The 16745-nt window shown below is 26.0% G+C and overlaps 3 protein-coding genes and 1 pseudogene across 3 annotated transcripts; all 4 read right to left on the bottom strand.

Moving 5' to 3' along the window:
• Positions 1-1926: 1926 nt before the first annotated feature.
• Positions 1927-4580, bottom strand: LOC126553362 (uncharacterized). Its single transcript, XM_050208542.1, has one exon. The coding sequence runs from the start codon at positions 3526-3528 to the stop codon at positions 2425-2427; it is 1104 nt and encodes a 367-aa protein (XP_050064499.1). The 5' UTR covers positions 3529-4580; the 3' UTR covers positions 1927-2424.
• A 3039-nt stretch (positions 4581-7619) lies between these two features.
• Positions 7620-9369, bottom strand: LOC126553363 (uncharacterized). The gene is made up of 4 exons (XM_050208543.1): positions 9239-9369; positions 8453-8716; positions 7950-8327; positions 7620-7875 (listed from the first exon to the last, which is right to left on the bottom strand). Exons 1-4 carry the CDS (start codon positions 9312-9314, stop codon positions 7754-7756), a joined length of 840 nt encoding a protein of 279 aa, XP_050064500.1. The 5' UTR covers positions 9315-9369; the 3' UTR covers positions 7620-7753.
• A 168-nt stretch (positions 9370-9537) lies between these two features.
• Positions 9538-11162, bottom strand: LOC126553367 (uncharacterized; annotated as a pseudogene).
• A 2099-nt stretch (positions 11163-13261) lies between these two features.
• LOC126553366 (uncharacterized) lies at positions 13262-16745 on the bottom strand. Its single transcript, XM_050208546.1, is given in 6 exon segments — positions 13262-13279; positions 13326-13655; positions 13867-14102; positions 14611-15664; positions 15666-15804; positions 16738-16745. Coding segments are annotated over 6 exon segments (1785 nt in total).

Below are 16745 nucleotides of genomic sequence, written 5' to 3'. Positions count from 1 at the left end.
TAGAAGAATTACGCGAGAGAAATATTATAGTATAATGACAATCTTAACCAGTTTAGCTGAGGAGTTACATGGACCAGCGAGAAAAATATTTTCCTAGATGAAGCGTAGTAACACGGTTTAAGATGATCTCTGGCAAGCTGATTTAATAGACATGCAACCACATTCTAGACAAAATAATGGTTTTAAATTCATTTTAATTATTATAGATACATTTACCAAGTATGTGTGGGTAGAAGCACTAAAAAATAAAACAGCAAAGGAGTGTACAAAAGGTATAATAAAAATATTAAAAAAAAATCAACCAAAAATTTACAAACAGATAACGGAACAGAATTTTACAATAATGAATTTCAAAGTATAATGAATAAGTATCATATTAGACATTATTCAACATACAGCAGTATAAAGGCTGGTATGGTTGAACGCGTTATAAGAACAATAAAAAATAAAATTTACAAATATTTTACATCAACAGGTTCATGGAATTGGATAAATTCAATTTTTAAATTAGTATATAATTATAATAATACAAAACATTCAACAATAAAATGTTCACCACACGAAGCTCGGATCAACCCGGTTACAATTAAAAGAAAAACATTACAAATTAATACATCAAATAAACTTAAATTTAAAATTAATGACAAAGTAAGAATATCTAAGTATAACATAATTTCAGTAAAGGTTATACACCAAATTGGTCAACAGAAGTGTTCACTATTTCTAAAATTTTAAATACAGATCCATTAACTTATCAACTAAAAGATAGTTCAAATAATATAATATTAGGCTGTTTTTATACACAAGAATTAAAAAAACATTTTTCCCGACACCTTTCTCATTGAACGTATTATAAAAAAAAATAAACAAATTATATGTTAAATGGTTAGGTTTTAACAACAGTCATAATTCGTGGATTGATGTAAACGATACTTTAAAATAGTAAATAAACGAAATGTATCAATCAATATTTATTATTTTAATTGTATAAACCATTTTATTATTACAATGTTTGGATCTATTTCATTTTTATGTTAATTTATTTTTAATTGATTACCAAATGTTATAATTAAATTAAATCCGTTATTTTTTTATTACCATATCCCTACTAATCTGGCAATCGATGTAAAACTTTGTCTAAAATAAAATAGAGTTCACTCAGATTTTCAATATCGATTTCTAATTTGGAATTATAGGTTTTGAACGAATATTCTAGGTTTGTTCATTCTGAAAAATTAAATGTTATACTGTTTAGCTAATTGTTTAACATGCATTTTAGTAATAAAAATAAAAATAATGAATAAATAACGTTTTTTTGTTTTTTTAAATTGTATTTATCCTATTTTTATTTTATTAATATTATTATTTTTATTGAATACTATATCAATTTTAAATAATTAAAAAAATAAAATAAACTATTTTTTTAAACGATAGTGGCCATATGCAATAGTATTAATACCATCACGCATAATAATCCTTTTATCGTCATTCGCACTAAGAGCAATTTTATCTATAGATTTAGAATAACAAAATGGTGTTTGATTGTATAAATTCATAGATTTACATAATTGTTGACTAGCTGAATTATTGATATAGCTTTATATATTTAAATATTCGTCAAACTTCATGTGATTATTAAGAGCCGTCACACTAAAAGTGAAACGCATACAACGTCCGAGAGAACGCGCTGTTAGGTGTTTTCGTGATCCGCAAGCACGCGACGTTTTAACCACGCCCACTACTGGTAGTCGGCGGCCAGCCGAGGATTATGCCTATTCGGGAGCGGTGTTTATTATTATTTGAACCTTCGTCTAAGACGGATCGCGCGTAAATATACACGTAAATGGGTAAATGCAGCTGTAATATTTTTAATACCCGCGGGTACCGATGTGATTTGTATTATAATACATTATTAGATATTTACTTCATGAAATATTTATAATAAAGTAAATAATAACTAATTTATAGCAATAACCTAAATTAATATTACCTAAATATCTAAATATTAGTTTTGTAATATTTAAATGTATTGCGTATATTTTACATTATACATTATTCGTGAACATGCTACAACTTACAAATTTTTTTGGTAATTCAAAGAAAAATAGAATATTGAGCATAATAACCTGTACCTACTTAAACACACTTAAAAATACATAATTTAATCATTTTATAATCTAATATTTAATTACCATACAAAATAGTAAAAAACAAATATTTCTTTAACCTTTTTTCAAATGTATTATATTTATAAACATATAACATAAAGGTAATAATTGCATTTTTCATGTACATTTAATATGAAATTAAAATTTTTTATCATTAAATAATTAAATAAAATATACAAATTTAAAACAATACTTTTAATACTAAATAAATAATAAATTAAATTAAATACATTATTTCTGTATGGCTTTAAAGTGTTTAAACAGAATCTTGACTCAAGCTCGGGTACACTTTTTTGCTATTTTTAATTGAATAGCGAACATGTTTTGTGTCTAGCGAGTCTTGATCAAAATTTTGATTTTTTTTGTGTGTCTTTAACATTAAATAATGGGTAATACTAGAAAAAATTCCTGCCAACAGTTTTGCACTCCACCCAAAGGTTTTGTATAAAATAGTAATATTAATCCCCGTATCCACTAGTGTTAATATTAATTTTACAATAAAAAATATCCCCATCAGTCCCGAAACAAAAGTACCAATAGTTGTAAACCATCCCCAAAGTTGATGTAATTTATTTTCGACCATGTTGCTTATTGTCTGTTCGTCAATAAGATATTTATATTGCAGACCTTGGTTAGTCGTATCATATCCCATAGATTGTCTTATTAAATTATTTGTAGCAGCACTCACTTCTTGTGGAAACAATATATGTTGCTGAAAAGCTTTCATTGTGTCTTGTGTGTATATACCAGCATTCATAAGCGATTCTGGACTTTTGTACGACCACGTCCAGGTTGTAGCCGGTTTGAGCTTTTGTGGTTTTTTTATTTCTTGTATATTGGGTACAATACCAAACCAGTCTCCGTCCAAATTGAAGCCAGGTGGAAGTAGTATATTACAATCAATTTGAGTTCCAAATTGTTGCAATATGTGCGTTTTGGGGGCCATGAAAAACGTTTTGTTGTTATATAAAACTGGTAGTTCATTAAAACATACATTTTTTCTCGATATTTCAACATTTACCTTTTTACATTTTATTAAATATATTATTTCGCCTGTTTTCACTGCAGTAAAACCTGGTCCTTCGCCCATAAGATACGAAAAGTCGGAAATGCTCGAAGAGGCTAGTGTAAGCTTTTGTTGTAATATTTTTCGTTCGAGATCACACTGTTTTTTAATTATGTCATTATACAATGATGTTATCGTAGATTTAAAGAAGTTTTCAACATAAACAAATTTTGTATTAACGTAGGCTAACAAATCAGTGTTTTGCGGAGAAATTGTTGTTGTCGTAAATCGATTGAAAAATGCGGTATCTACAAGTATGACTAACTGTATGTGTTCAGTTTGAATCACTGGCATCCCGCATGCAAAACTTTTTTTAATTGTTTTAGGGAAAATACTATTTTATCCGTTTCCACAATATAGGTATATATATTATTTGAAAAATCATTAATGGCATTTGAAATTATTAACGATGCAGGACCATCATATAAAACATTGAAATCTTGTACTTCACAAGTGAAATGGTTGTTTGTCCATATAGTCTCTCCTTTAAAAGAATCAAAACCATAATTTTCAGATAATTTCATTTTGGTTCCTGTTGGAAGTATGAGGATATTATCTTTACTATTTGCTATAGCCGTACCTTCTGAAAGCAATATTTTAAATTTAGCTTGTACGACCACATCTTCCCACTCTCCTCTGCTTGATTTAAAAGTTGTGCCTTTACAATTACCATACTTGTCTAATGTTCCGGCAATGATATTTGTTACAAATATCGTTTCGTTTATTTTTAAATCTGTCACTACTCCTCCCGTTTGAAAAGTGAAAGATTGTTTCTGGTGAGTCTCTGAACATCTAGCACTACCTAACTCTATTATGTCGGAAAAATACCCTCCCTCTACAACTTGTGCGTCTTCAAACGCCGAACACCTTGTTATTAAATAATCAACAGTGATCAGGCATGATTTGAAATTAACTGGATATGTTTCAACCCTTTGCAATAGTTGTATTCTTGTTACCCGTTCTGTTTTCGAAGGTATTGGAAGATCACAGTTGTCTACTTCTAGACTGTCAAAGGAAGTTATATTTAGGTTAGGACCTCCGCAATCGTAAGCAATGAATCCAAAAGTGAAATGTATGGTTGTAATAATAACAAATAGAACTTTTTTGATATTCATGTTGAGTGTTGACTGGTTGTAATACCTATTATGAAATAAAATATAAATATTATATATAGGTACAATTTAAATTAAACACTTAATTTAAATATTGTGCTTTAAAAAATAAGAGAACGGATTTAAATGCTCTAAAAAACAAGAAAAATTTGTATAAAAATACGATTTAACGCACTCATAACAGCAATTAAAACTATTTTTATCATTGAAAAAATTTGTTTTACTGCATAAATTCTTATTCTATTAGGTTTTAATTTGATCTAACCTAACCTTAATCTGATCGGTAAAAAAAAATATAGTAAATAATAAATAATAAAAATACAAGTAGGTAGGTACGACGCATATACGATTTTTATGTTTATTCAAAAATAATTCATTGTAAAAACTTGAAACTTGTATCAGATGTTTACATTAGTATTTTCATTTGAGAATTAATACCTAAAATTTGAAAATTTAAAATAAGGTTTCTCATAAAATGGGGCATACCCGTTTTTGACCAAAATCAAAAATGTATATAATATATGTAAAAAAATAAAATAATTGCTGCTAAATAATTTTTTATAAGTTGCATAAAATGTTGTAAAATAAATATAGAACATTTTTAATATATAAGAATAGTAAAATATATAATTATTTTTATTTTTATGTTAATATGCCACAATATATATATACAATATTATATAAAAAATTTAAAAAATAGTATACATTTAATTTTAGGGTTTTTTTTATCTTACAATTGCACCTGGATAGAATTATTATTCGTAAAAATACAATTCTTTACGAAATTATTTACAAAACGATATTAATTATACACACACAATAAAAATTATCACTATTTGTTTCATATAATATTTAAGTTTTAAAGGTTCTGCAACTTAAATTCAAATATCTTGGTACTATTCATTACAAATATTTACAATAATAGTATCTTGTATCTTTTGACAAAATTACATATTATTATTATTTTATTATTTTAAATAATATTATACATATTGTGACATATTAATATAAAAATAATGTTGATATAGATAGTCTTAAATTTTAAATAATTTTCTATATTTTATTTTACAATATTTTATGCAACTTATACTTTTAATAATTTTGCAAAAGTATTAAAAGTATCTATATAGGTAATTGCCATAATTTTACAAAAATGTTTGTTTTGGTCGAAAAGAGAATCATTATTTTTTAAATTTGGTCGAAATTTCGTAATATCATTCCGTTTGTAAGACTCGTCCAAATATAATAATCGAAAGTTAATAGGTACCTAATTATCTCCGTTCAGAATCATTTTTCATCGTATACAAGATTTATCAATGAACTAAAATTTAAAATTAAAAAAAGTATATTTTTAAGTAGTTATAAATGGGTACTTACAAATGATGTAGCGTTTGTTCTGAGAGTTGATGATATGTATAATGTATATGTATAAATACAAAACTATATATAATTTAAAAGAACACTGACTTTAAAAAAAACTGTATTTAGAAAATAAAAATTTGTCTGGAGTCTCGCAATGATGGTGACTGGAAACACTTACACACTGTAACTGAAACTGATCTCGAGACTGTGACTGAACACTGTATCGCTTTTTTAAATATCTATAATATAGGCTAATTTTTTTCTAATTTTTAGATTAGACTTGTTTAATGTTAATGTATCATGATAATTGAGGTATGATAATGCAATTACAATTAATGTTAATTATAATAAATGTTCCAATTTATGATATTACAAATTAACGATCTCGTATAATCATGTTTTATGATAATTCAGATAATTGTTTGAATGACTGAAATTATAAATTAATTATAATTGTAATAAATAATAACCTTAAATTACACAGATTGAACTTCAACTATTATAGTATTAATAGTATTATACTTATTATATCTGATGATGCATAATGTATATGTTATTAATTAATTAATACCTACGTATAGGCATATAATGTGAATAATTAAGCAATGCATATTTCGTAATAAATAATTTATTAAAATATTTGGATACGGTATATATATATATATGTATAGAAATATGTATACTATAAACATGGGTTCTAATATTAAATCATTTATAATTTAGTTTCAAATTTATTTTAGTTTTGTTTTTTGTTTTTATGTTTTCCAAAATGTGTTCTGGATCTTTTATGTCATCTATTTGTAATCGTTTTCCATACTGAGGATTCACTATTTCTGGTAGTAAACATTCCATGTAAAATCTTAAAAGAAAGTAACAAACTTACTAAGTTGTATAAGAGTAAACTTATCTTTGATATTAAAATTAAAAATTTTTAAAAACTTACAGTTTTAATTTATCAACCATTTTTGTATTCCAAAAGCAAACATCATAATTTATTATTTGTACTTCTGTCCAATTTTTTGAATAAACGAAGAAATAACAAAATCTTCGTTTGGAAATATGCATTTGTCCCTGAACTTGATAATAATAATTATGATCAACTTTTAGCTGCATTTTTCCATTGTCATCGAGTCGACAGAATAATAACTAAAAATGTTTGTTGTAAAATAGAATAAAAACATTTTTACATTTTTACCTACACTAAACTTAATATTTTAACAGTTATAGGTACTGATTAGATCAGTGGTTTTCAAACTTTTATTATACATGCCACAAGGTACACCGTAAACTTAAAATAATGTTCACGGCACACTGACCTTTTTTAGATGAACAAAATTGTTTTGAATTAATTATTAATTTATTTTCTTATATCACAATTCAATGCAATCTGTAATTTATGGAATAACCGCGGCACCCAGTTTGAAAACCACTGGATTAGATAGTTAGTATATATTATACTCTTACTTTTTTACTGTTTATCGCTTCCGAAAATGTCAACGTATCTCTGACTGCGAACGGGCATTTAATTTCAACTAAAAAATCGTCATTGATAATACCGTCTGTATTCATATACAAAAAAATTATTATTATTATTATTATTATTTTATTTGAAATTATTAATGCATATCATAAGTAACTGTAATACATTTTACCTGGAGTTGTTGCTAGGTAAGGAAATTGTTCATCGATGATAAGCCCACACGGATGGATTTTGCATTTTAAAATATTTTCCAATGCGACGATAGCTTCTGGTTCGGTGGCTTTACCATAATCAGTTGCCTTCGAAAAAAATGTCCTATATAATATATCGTAAACAGAAATTTTACAAGACGTAGTTGGTCGTAGTTTACAAACACGGCCAAAATTTGATGTTGTAAGTCTATTCCTTCGTTCAGCATGCCAAATTTGAGAATTAGCTTGTTCTCTAGTTTTCTTTTCAATATCCAAGCGCCCGTTTCTATCTAATCGTAGTGAATTGATAAAATCATCTTTTATTTTTTGTAACTCTTCTTTTGAAATATTATCTTCTTCGGGTAATGGTTCGGCTAAACCATAATGTTGATCCGGGCCAACATTACTCTTTTTCTGTATACTTGTAGGAAAAAGACGTTTTTTAGATTGGTTTCTTTTTTTTTATTGGATGTAAGGAATTTCTTTCCTATTATACCTAGAAGTATATGTATATATAAAAAAAAAAATCAAAAATACTAAAAAAAAAATAATACTTCAAAGTAGGTATACCTGGGCTTATATCATTTTGTATATTTTTATGCATTAAACGAAGAAATTGTCCACTTGAATTATATGATATAACCGCAGCTTCAACTCGTGAATTGTATGAATTTCTTTGTGAGTAATTTATTCGTTTACCCGCTAAATGTTTATTAATTACACTATTGAATTGTTCACACACGTTGTTGTCAACATTCATAAGTAAACTATCAACATTGACGACTAAACGAGATATTATTTGAGATATATCAGTTAAGAATCCCGATCTTTCAGCTTCTAAAATCATATTTTTTTCATTTGGTATTGTGCCCTTGCAAAAATATGGCTCACATCGATCATGGCTACCCAAAATGTGACGAAAACTATTACTTATATCTTTCCGTAATCCTATAGTATAGTTATAAAAAAATATATATTATTCAAGTTATATTCTATACTCTGTAGTACAAGTAAGTCTGTAAGTCTTGTTGTTTAAAAAATTAAAATTCATAAAAAAATTTTTTTCAACTTACCAACTTCTTTTTCGTAATCTGATTGACCTTGTAAACTATTACGATATTCAATTGCCTTAGTTATTGAAAATCTAAAACGTAATGCATTGGCTTTTACATGTTTTCTTAACAAAATTGGATACTTCGTGTTTGCTGTCATAGCTGCTAATTTTGTACCATAATTTCGCAATAAATGATTACGACATTCTATTTTTTTTACGAGTAGTCTAGGTCCATAAGGCATGATTTCAGATAGCCTTTTTGAAACGCTAGAATCTCCATCTCCTGGTAAAGATAATTATTTTTATTTTATTATCATTTATACATTTTTATCAACTATGGTTGCTGCAACTATATATATATGTATATATACGAATATTATTTAATTTATCTTGCATTTTTATAATAATTGACACTTTAATTAAAATATTACTGTTGGTATAATTACTATATGTAATTGATATTGTAGTTGTCATTAATTTTATTATTCCTATTTCTTTTATAAATCGTATCATTAAAATCATTATAAGCCATATATATTTTATTTTATTTAATACAGAAATTATACCTAATAAATATATTATAATATTATCGTGTGTATAATGGGCCCCATATCGTGTGTTATGGTTTATGAGCAAGCTCGTGTGGGGCCCATAAACAAATTATATATTCTTTATTATTTGTCGATTTTGTCGTTGTCATTATAATAATTACTACTGATAAAGCCAGTCGTTGGGAATCGTGCCGAATGGGTCATTATTGATATTGATATATTAATATTGTTACTGATATATTATATACACTAACCTATTAGTTTGTTATATTTGAGTCCATGCATTTCCAAACTTTGTTTAAATCCATCGGCAATGGCATCGGCTTCCATGCTTGTTGCACCCTTTTTCCAATTTAAAAAACAAGTATGGTCAGGTGGAGATAGTTTTTTTTTTTGGCCCTTTGGCAAATTATACAATAACGGTTTCTAATTCCCACAAACAAAATTTTTTTCGATCTATAACCTATTATTGTTGCCTAGAAAGTAGAATTATAAATAAGGTCATTCAAAACAGTTTTATAAAACTAATATACTAATATAGCATATATATATTTTACCACTCCAGATATGCATCATATTTAGTCTTGTAACTGCGCTTTGACCACTGTCCATCCGCAACTACAGTGCACATAGGGGTTCCATCAACATCTAATGTACCAGCTTTTATTGCTAAACGACGTTCTTCTTCACCAGCAATTTTCATTTGTTCCTCTGCAACTTCGTGAATTCTTTTGCAAATAAACTCTTGAATTTTCAGAAAAGTAGTTGAAGACATACAAGGTATATCGATTATCGCACAGCAATTCGGACAACTGTGTAAATCCAATTCCAGCTGCTATTGATCCATTAACGGCGGAATAATTTACTGGCAAATAAGCTTCAGGTTTCAACTTTTCTGAGTCGATAAACATAACAATATTACAAACATCACATTTAAACTTAAATGATGATCTAAACCCGTGTTTTTTCTCAGAAATAAACGTCATATTTAAAAATGTACAACCAAATGACCCTCTATGAACACTGTTTTTAATTTGACTAAAAACGTAATGCATATCCACTATTCGTCTTCCCGAACTTTCATCAACATCACATTGCCTGTTAAAGAATTAAATTTATTACGACTCATCTTCAATCAAAATATAAATTTTAAATGCATACTTAATTTCTTGATTACTAAGTATAGATTCGTCCACTGTTAAGTTATGTAAATTTTCTTCAGTATTCCAATAATTATTTGCATTACCCTCCGGATCATTTATTTTTCTAATTTTTTTTTAAAAAAAAATTGATATAATATATACAAAAATCGTTGGAGTTCTCATATACATTCAAATTTATATAATCAGAGTTTTAATTTAAATTATTAAACATTTTTAATTTACCTAATTGTTTCCCTTGATGTGCATGGTAGTTGATTGTCAGCACCTAAGAAAAAAGGTGCCTCAACAGATTTTACGAGCTCTGGATTTTGACTTTAAAAAATATATAAAAATATTGTATTATATAATATTTATACTGCTGCATGCGATTATGTAATACATTTTCCGTATATTATTTAAATATTAAGTTATTATAGTTTACCAAATTTAATAGCTATATAATTTAGCAAAAGTTTACCTAATTGTTTCCCTTGATGTGCATGGTAGTTGATTGTCATCACCCAAGAAAAAAGGTTTCACAACAGATTCTACGACCTCTGGATTGGGACTTAATTAAAAACAATGTATTGTTATAACTGATATTACGTTATTATTTATACATATTTTATATTTTAATCATTTAATATTTTACTTACTTGGTTTTGTTTTGAATTCCTAGAAAATTCATCACTCGATTACTCAATTTCTTTTTAGTTGATAACTTTTTCGATGGTTGACGAGTACGTTTTTTAAGTTGATCCATTTTAACGTTAAATAAAAAAAAATTAAACCACAATAAAAATTCAATTAGAATGTAAGTTGTTACTGGTGTGGACAGTTTTACAGAATGACAATAATTTTGATGTCTTCCCATTTTGATATGCACTATTATCGTTGATCATAATATTTAATTATATAATTACCTTATACTAGTTATACTAATGAATAATGCGAGTAATAAAATAATAATAATTTAATTATCACAAATAGGTACTTACTTTTATACTATATCTAATGGAGAAATGATAGTAGATATAATATTATAATATAATATATTAGATATTAAAACTATCTTGAACAAATTATGGTCATTACTCATTAGTGTTGAGAATTTTAATTATTGACGTATTATACATATATACATTTATTTAGATTTAGTAAGAGCAAACAAAAGTTTCTACCAATATATGTCATACTGTCGCCTTTTTACTTGATAATAACCGAATGTTTACATATATTAAATAGGTATAAAAATTTTATACTACAACACCCATAGACTATAGTAGATTAATTCTAGTTTTATATGAAAAATACTTTGACCACATATTTTCTACTGATGATTAGTGTAATCATGTGGATATCAATAAATACTTACATAGTAATCTCAATACGTTTATACACAGTTATATATTATTTAGGGTATTATATACTATGTAGGTACTATGTACTACATGCTAGCAATTAGTTTTTGATTCAACTATTTCAATAAAATCATTAAATTGCTGTATGCATTTATGTTTAGTTTACAAAAATCTGTATTTAATATAAAAATATTTTATAATAAATTAAAATATTTATATTTTAATTCCACGGCATTCTTTTAAAAAAGCCCTGCAAAAGTTATCAACAATGATTTTTTTCAGGAGTAAACGACATATTTCTTTTGTATACACTTATACTCAGTTAAATTAAAACATTTTCATATTTTAAACCTAACCACTAATTATATTGAAAAATTTCCTACAGTTTGAAAAAAAAAATTGTCGAGATCGTACATTTTTCAGCTGAGTTTTGGCAACTTTATGATACTTTGTGGTTTCAACATGTGTTTAGTTTATTAGAATATGAATTTGAATTATTATATCGAAATAATTCAAATAATATTCATGGGCCATATTATTATTTTCCTTATCGATACTCTGGGTATTTATAAAACGCGCGCGGCTAGATAACCGGTTTCGATCTAGGTGAGGTACCGCTGCATATGCGCGAAGTGTGGGGGAATGAGTACAGTTTTAGAACAGTGCCGCAGTTGTTTCGATAGCAGCACACGACGGCCGTAAAATCATAATTTTTTTACAACAAACATGGTTTTTTGATTCCAATAGTACTCAAGTCTCATTAGTCGTAGAAACATGATTTTGGTACCAAATTAAACGTGAGAAGTTGTACTAAAAACTGTTGGAACAGAATTTTGATATCTCAATTTGCTGATTTTATATAATTTTTTAAAAATTTCAAAATTTTAACAAATTTCAAATATAAATAAAATCGGTTTGAAAACAAATTTCAAAAATTTGTTCCAACAGTTTTTAGTACAACTTCTCACGTTTAATTTGATACAAAAATCATGTTTCTACGACTAATGAGACTTGAGTACTATTGGAATCAAAAAACCATGTTTTACGGTCGATTTTTTCCTAGTGTGACGGCCTCTTAATAACATATTTTACACCCTTTAGCTCTTTTTACTTCATCTTATTTGTTTTATATCATAGAGTTTAGGACGTAAAGTAATAAATTCTAATAAGATTTCAGATTTTAATTCGTCTTTAAATAACCTGGTTGATTTTTTCTACGATCACTAGAACAATAGTGATTTTTTCGATAATTTGAAGTACAAAGTAAGAAATAATTTTCGTTTTATGTCATCGAAAAAAGTAGAAGTTCTTATTTCGTAAACTAACGAATCATATCTGAATACACAATGTAATTTTATTTCTATACATATTTTTCATTACATTATAATGAAAATCATACATTATCGACTTTGAAATATCCATATTGCAAATCCTACATAAATAGGCTTATCAAATTTAATTTTTTCCTTATTCATATGAATAGCCATTAAATTTTGTGTATATAGTTCGATCTTTAAATGTTGTTTTCGACATTAATCGATGTGCTTTTTTTTCGTTAGATACTAGAAGCATTGACATACGTTTTCTTACATTTTCCATACATTTTCCATAGACACTATTCACTAACAGTTTCCAGAATTGTCGTTCAAACTCATTCCTTGACTTAACCCTCATATTGTACATAAATTTATATATGGTGCCATCCAACGAGATTGCGAAAAACGCAGAATCCTATGAACTTTTTTCACTTTTAATCCATTAACGATGGCCTGTTTCAAATTTCTATAGTGAACTACATAATTAAATTTCGATTCTAATGTTGTTAATAGTTTTTTTACTTTTGAATTGGGAGGACATTTATTCTCAGGTAAAAATGGGAAATCATTATGATTGTCATGTAATTGTTTTGGATAAATAACATCTACTTCTAAAATATAACCAGCATATTCAGCATCATCTTCAATTTGTGTTATATCTATTGTCAAATCGTTAAACCATTCAAAATTTTTATGAGGTAAAGCAGATAGCATTGATTTTCCATATAGATTTACACAGTCCAAGTAAGCTAACCACGTTACAGGTTTGTTTGAATCATAATTAATATTTTGAATATTAGGAATGTTAGCTTTTACATGTCTTCCGTTCTCCAGAAAAATTTGAATATCATACTGTTTAAGCCGTTTTAATTTAACATTAGTATTTTTAACATACAATCGAATGCAAATCCTGGAGCGGTCATAAAATGTGAAGCATCGAGTTTAAGTGTTTGTAAACAAAGATCTCTAAAATTTTCAAAAACATCAGAAAGTAAACATACATCTGTTGCTAAGTATAAGTCACTATATTCTCCTAATGTTTTTTATTAAATTTTTTCCAAACCTTATGAGCATGCGCATAATCTTCATCACTAATATCTTCATCTTTTAATGAATTATAAAAAAACTGTTTTGGTGGTAAACAAGTTTCATTTAATTTATTAGGATGGTCAATATATTCATAAGGAAACACACCTTTTCGTGTAACTAAATTTAATGTCGACAAAGAAAATATTTTTAATGTTTCTCTAAATCTAGTTTTGTCTTCAGATAAATTATCAGCTAGTGAACTAAGAGACTCTGACATAAAACGAAATGTATCAATAAATTTTATATTGAATTTATCTTGAATAGTTTTACTAAATGATATATATTTTTCTGATGAATTAGGTATTACATGAATATCATTTTCATTACAACCAAGTTCACGAACAATAAAATGACTGTCATAGACTAAGTTATGAAAGTATATTGGAATAAATGAAACATTAGTTAATTCAAAATTACAATTTAAACAAACAGCTGATCTAAAACGTCCTGTAAAATGATTATGATCTCTTACTTTAAATAAATTATCGTTTTTAAATGATTTGAAGCAGCATTCACATAATCTAGCATTTTGAAATTTATGCTCTTCATCAACAGTTAATTTGTCCATGGGTATATTTATCTTATAAAGATTACACACTTTTGAACCTATATCTATCATTGTCTTTATGAAATGTTTTGCTGCATTACGATTTCTATAAACATGAAGTTTTGTTGGAATTTTATATTTTTTTATTAAATATTTAGGTATACCTAATGTCATAATCTATTTTTACGTAAAATGCATAACTCATAGGTTTATGTTTATGAGTTATCAATGTCTTAGTTTTAATGTCTTGGTTGTTTATTATAGGTTTTAAATAACATTCGAAATCAGAATAAATTACTATAGGTATTCGTTGAGATCTTTTAAAATTTTTAAAATAAATAGTATCGTCATCACCGTTATCAAACATTACAGGTCTTCCAAGTTTATGTTTTCCACAATTTTTTTTATGTTTTTTTAACCCATCAATACCCCATAGTTTGAATTTACAAGGAATATTACTAAAAACTGTAAAACATCTTTTACATATAATTAATTTAGATTTATGTTTCGTCTTTTGATTACGAATAAGTCTACAAAAATCATTAATAAAACAATAATGTGACGTTATACCATTATTAATTAAAAGCAGATCGAAATGGTTTTTACTTTCCACATTATTCATATATAATGGGAAAACAACATTTTTATTATCTAAACTAAAAACATTAACTGATACATTATTTAAACGTTCAAATGATTTAATTTGATTAACTGGTGTCGGAAAATCGATACAATGAAAATTTAATCTACTTTTTTTTTCAAGTATTTTAAAATATTGATTACTAAATTTAGTTTTATCTGAACGAGTATTATATTTTGTTAAAATTGCATATTTGAAACATTTGTTATCATTATTTTTTACATTTATAACAGCTTTCTTATTCCTTATACATTCTGGTAAAATTACATAAGAAGATCCGGTTAAAGGGTTTACAATATTGATTCTTAATTGTAATGCATCAATTGAATATAAACTCCAACCACTTCCTTTAGTTACAAAATTACTTTCCTCTTTGTTAATTTTATCAAACATTTTTTTTAATAAATTTTCGAAATTTGAATTTGTATATGCCAACACATTCACTGTTTTAAATGAAATATCTCGGTATTCCTGTGTTAACACATGTACATAAACACAGTCGAGATATAAGTTAAATTTAATACTAGTTTGTTGTGTCATTTTTTTTAATTTACAAACAATCATTTCAAAACCGTAGTCAAAAAAATTGATTAAAGTCTATGAAATTATAATCGTTTTTTAAAACAAACGTTTTTGAACATTTTTTAAACCGATTTAATTGAATAAGTCCGCTTCCAATTACGTTCATACATGTTCTTTTTGATATTACATTTCGTTGTATTTTACTGTAATTAAAAATAAATACATAATAATAATAATAATAATAATATAAAATTTACCATTAAATAACAATAAATAAATTATTAATACTAAATAAAAAAAACGTATTAACCATTTATGCTTATTAAGTCATTATTTATTATTATTACAATCAATAGCGTTGACCATTGAACGATCGAGGTTAATTTTTAAAATATTACTGTGTTACTAATTACGATCTATTGTTATTAAAGATAAGTCAATATAATTTTATTATTTTATTTAATATGAACTGATAATATTGCTTTTTTATACATAAATAATTAACTTAGTAGGCTATAACTTTAAGCTGATCTGGTTTTTTTTTCAAAATTTTTTTAGTATCAAATCTCTGTTTTATATAATATATATATTCATTAATCTTATTCATCCATCAAGTGATATTATGAAAGGTCGTTCTCAATGTCGTTTAATTTTAGATTTAATGTAAGTATGCGATATAGCTGTAGAAATTAAGTAGGTATTAAATCGGCATGTTAATATTTGTTAAAATGAAAATCGATTGTAATTATTTTTAACGGATGAGGTTAATTTTTCAATATTAGTATAATGTAAGAACTTATATTATTTTATTATTTTACTTAAAATAAACTGATAATTGTTTTTTATACATAAATAGTTGAAAATACATTTCGTTAATTTTACATCACAACTGCATCGTGTATATAAGTTATATCATGGTTTTGATTACAAATTGAATCATGAGTTCCTTCAACGATAAAAATCTACCATTTTTAATTATATAACCTAATTCATGGTTTAATATAATTTCATTACTTTTAAAATAATTAATTTTAAATAAATAAAATACTCTATTATTATCAGTATCGTATGCAGTCATATTCAACATATATTTGTATTAAAACCTAATCTTTGTAAAATATTTTTATCTGAATTACCATTCCAT

Source organism: Aphis gossypii, unplaced genomic scaffold (assembly GCF_020184175.1).
Source record: "Aphis gossypii isolate Hap1 unplaced genomic scaffold, ASM2018417v2 Contig00221_ERROPOS56294, whole genome shotgun sequence".
Lineage (NCBI taxonomy): Eukaryota > Metazoa > Arthropoda > Insecta > Hemiptera > Aphididae > Aphis > Aphis gossypii.
Note: the sequence above shows the minus strand (reverse complement) of the source record. Positions and strands in the feature narration are given on the sequence as shown.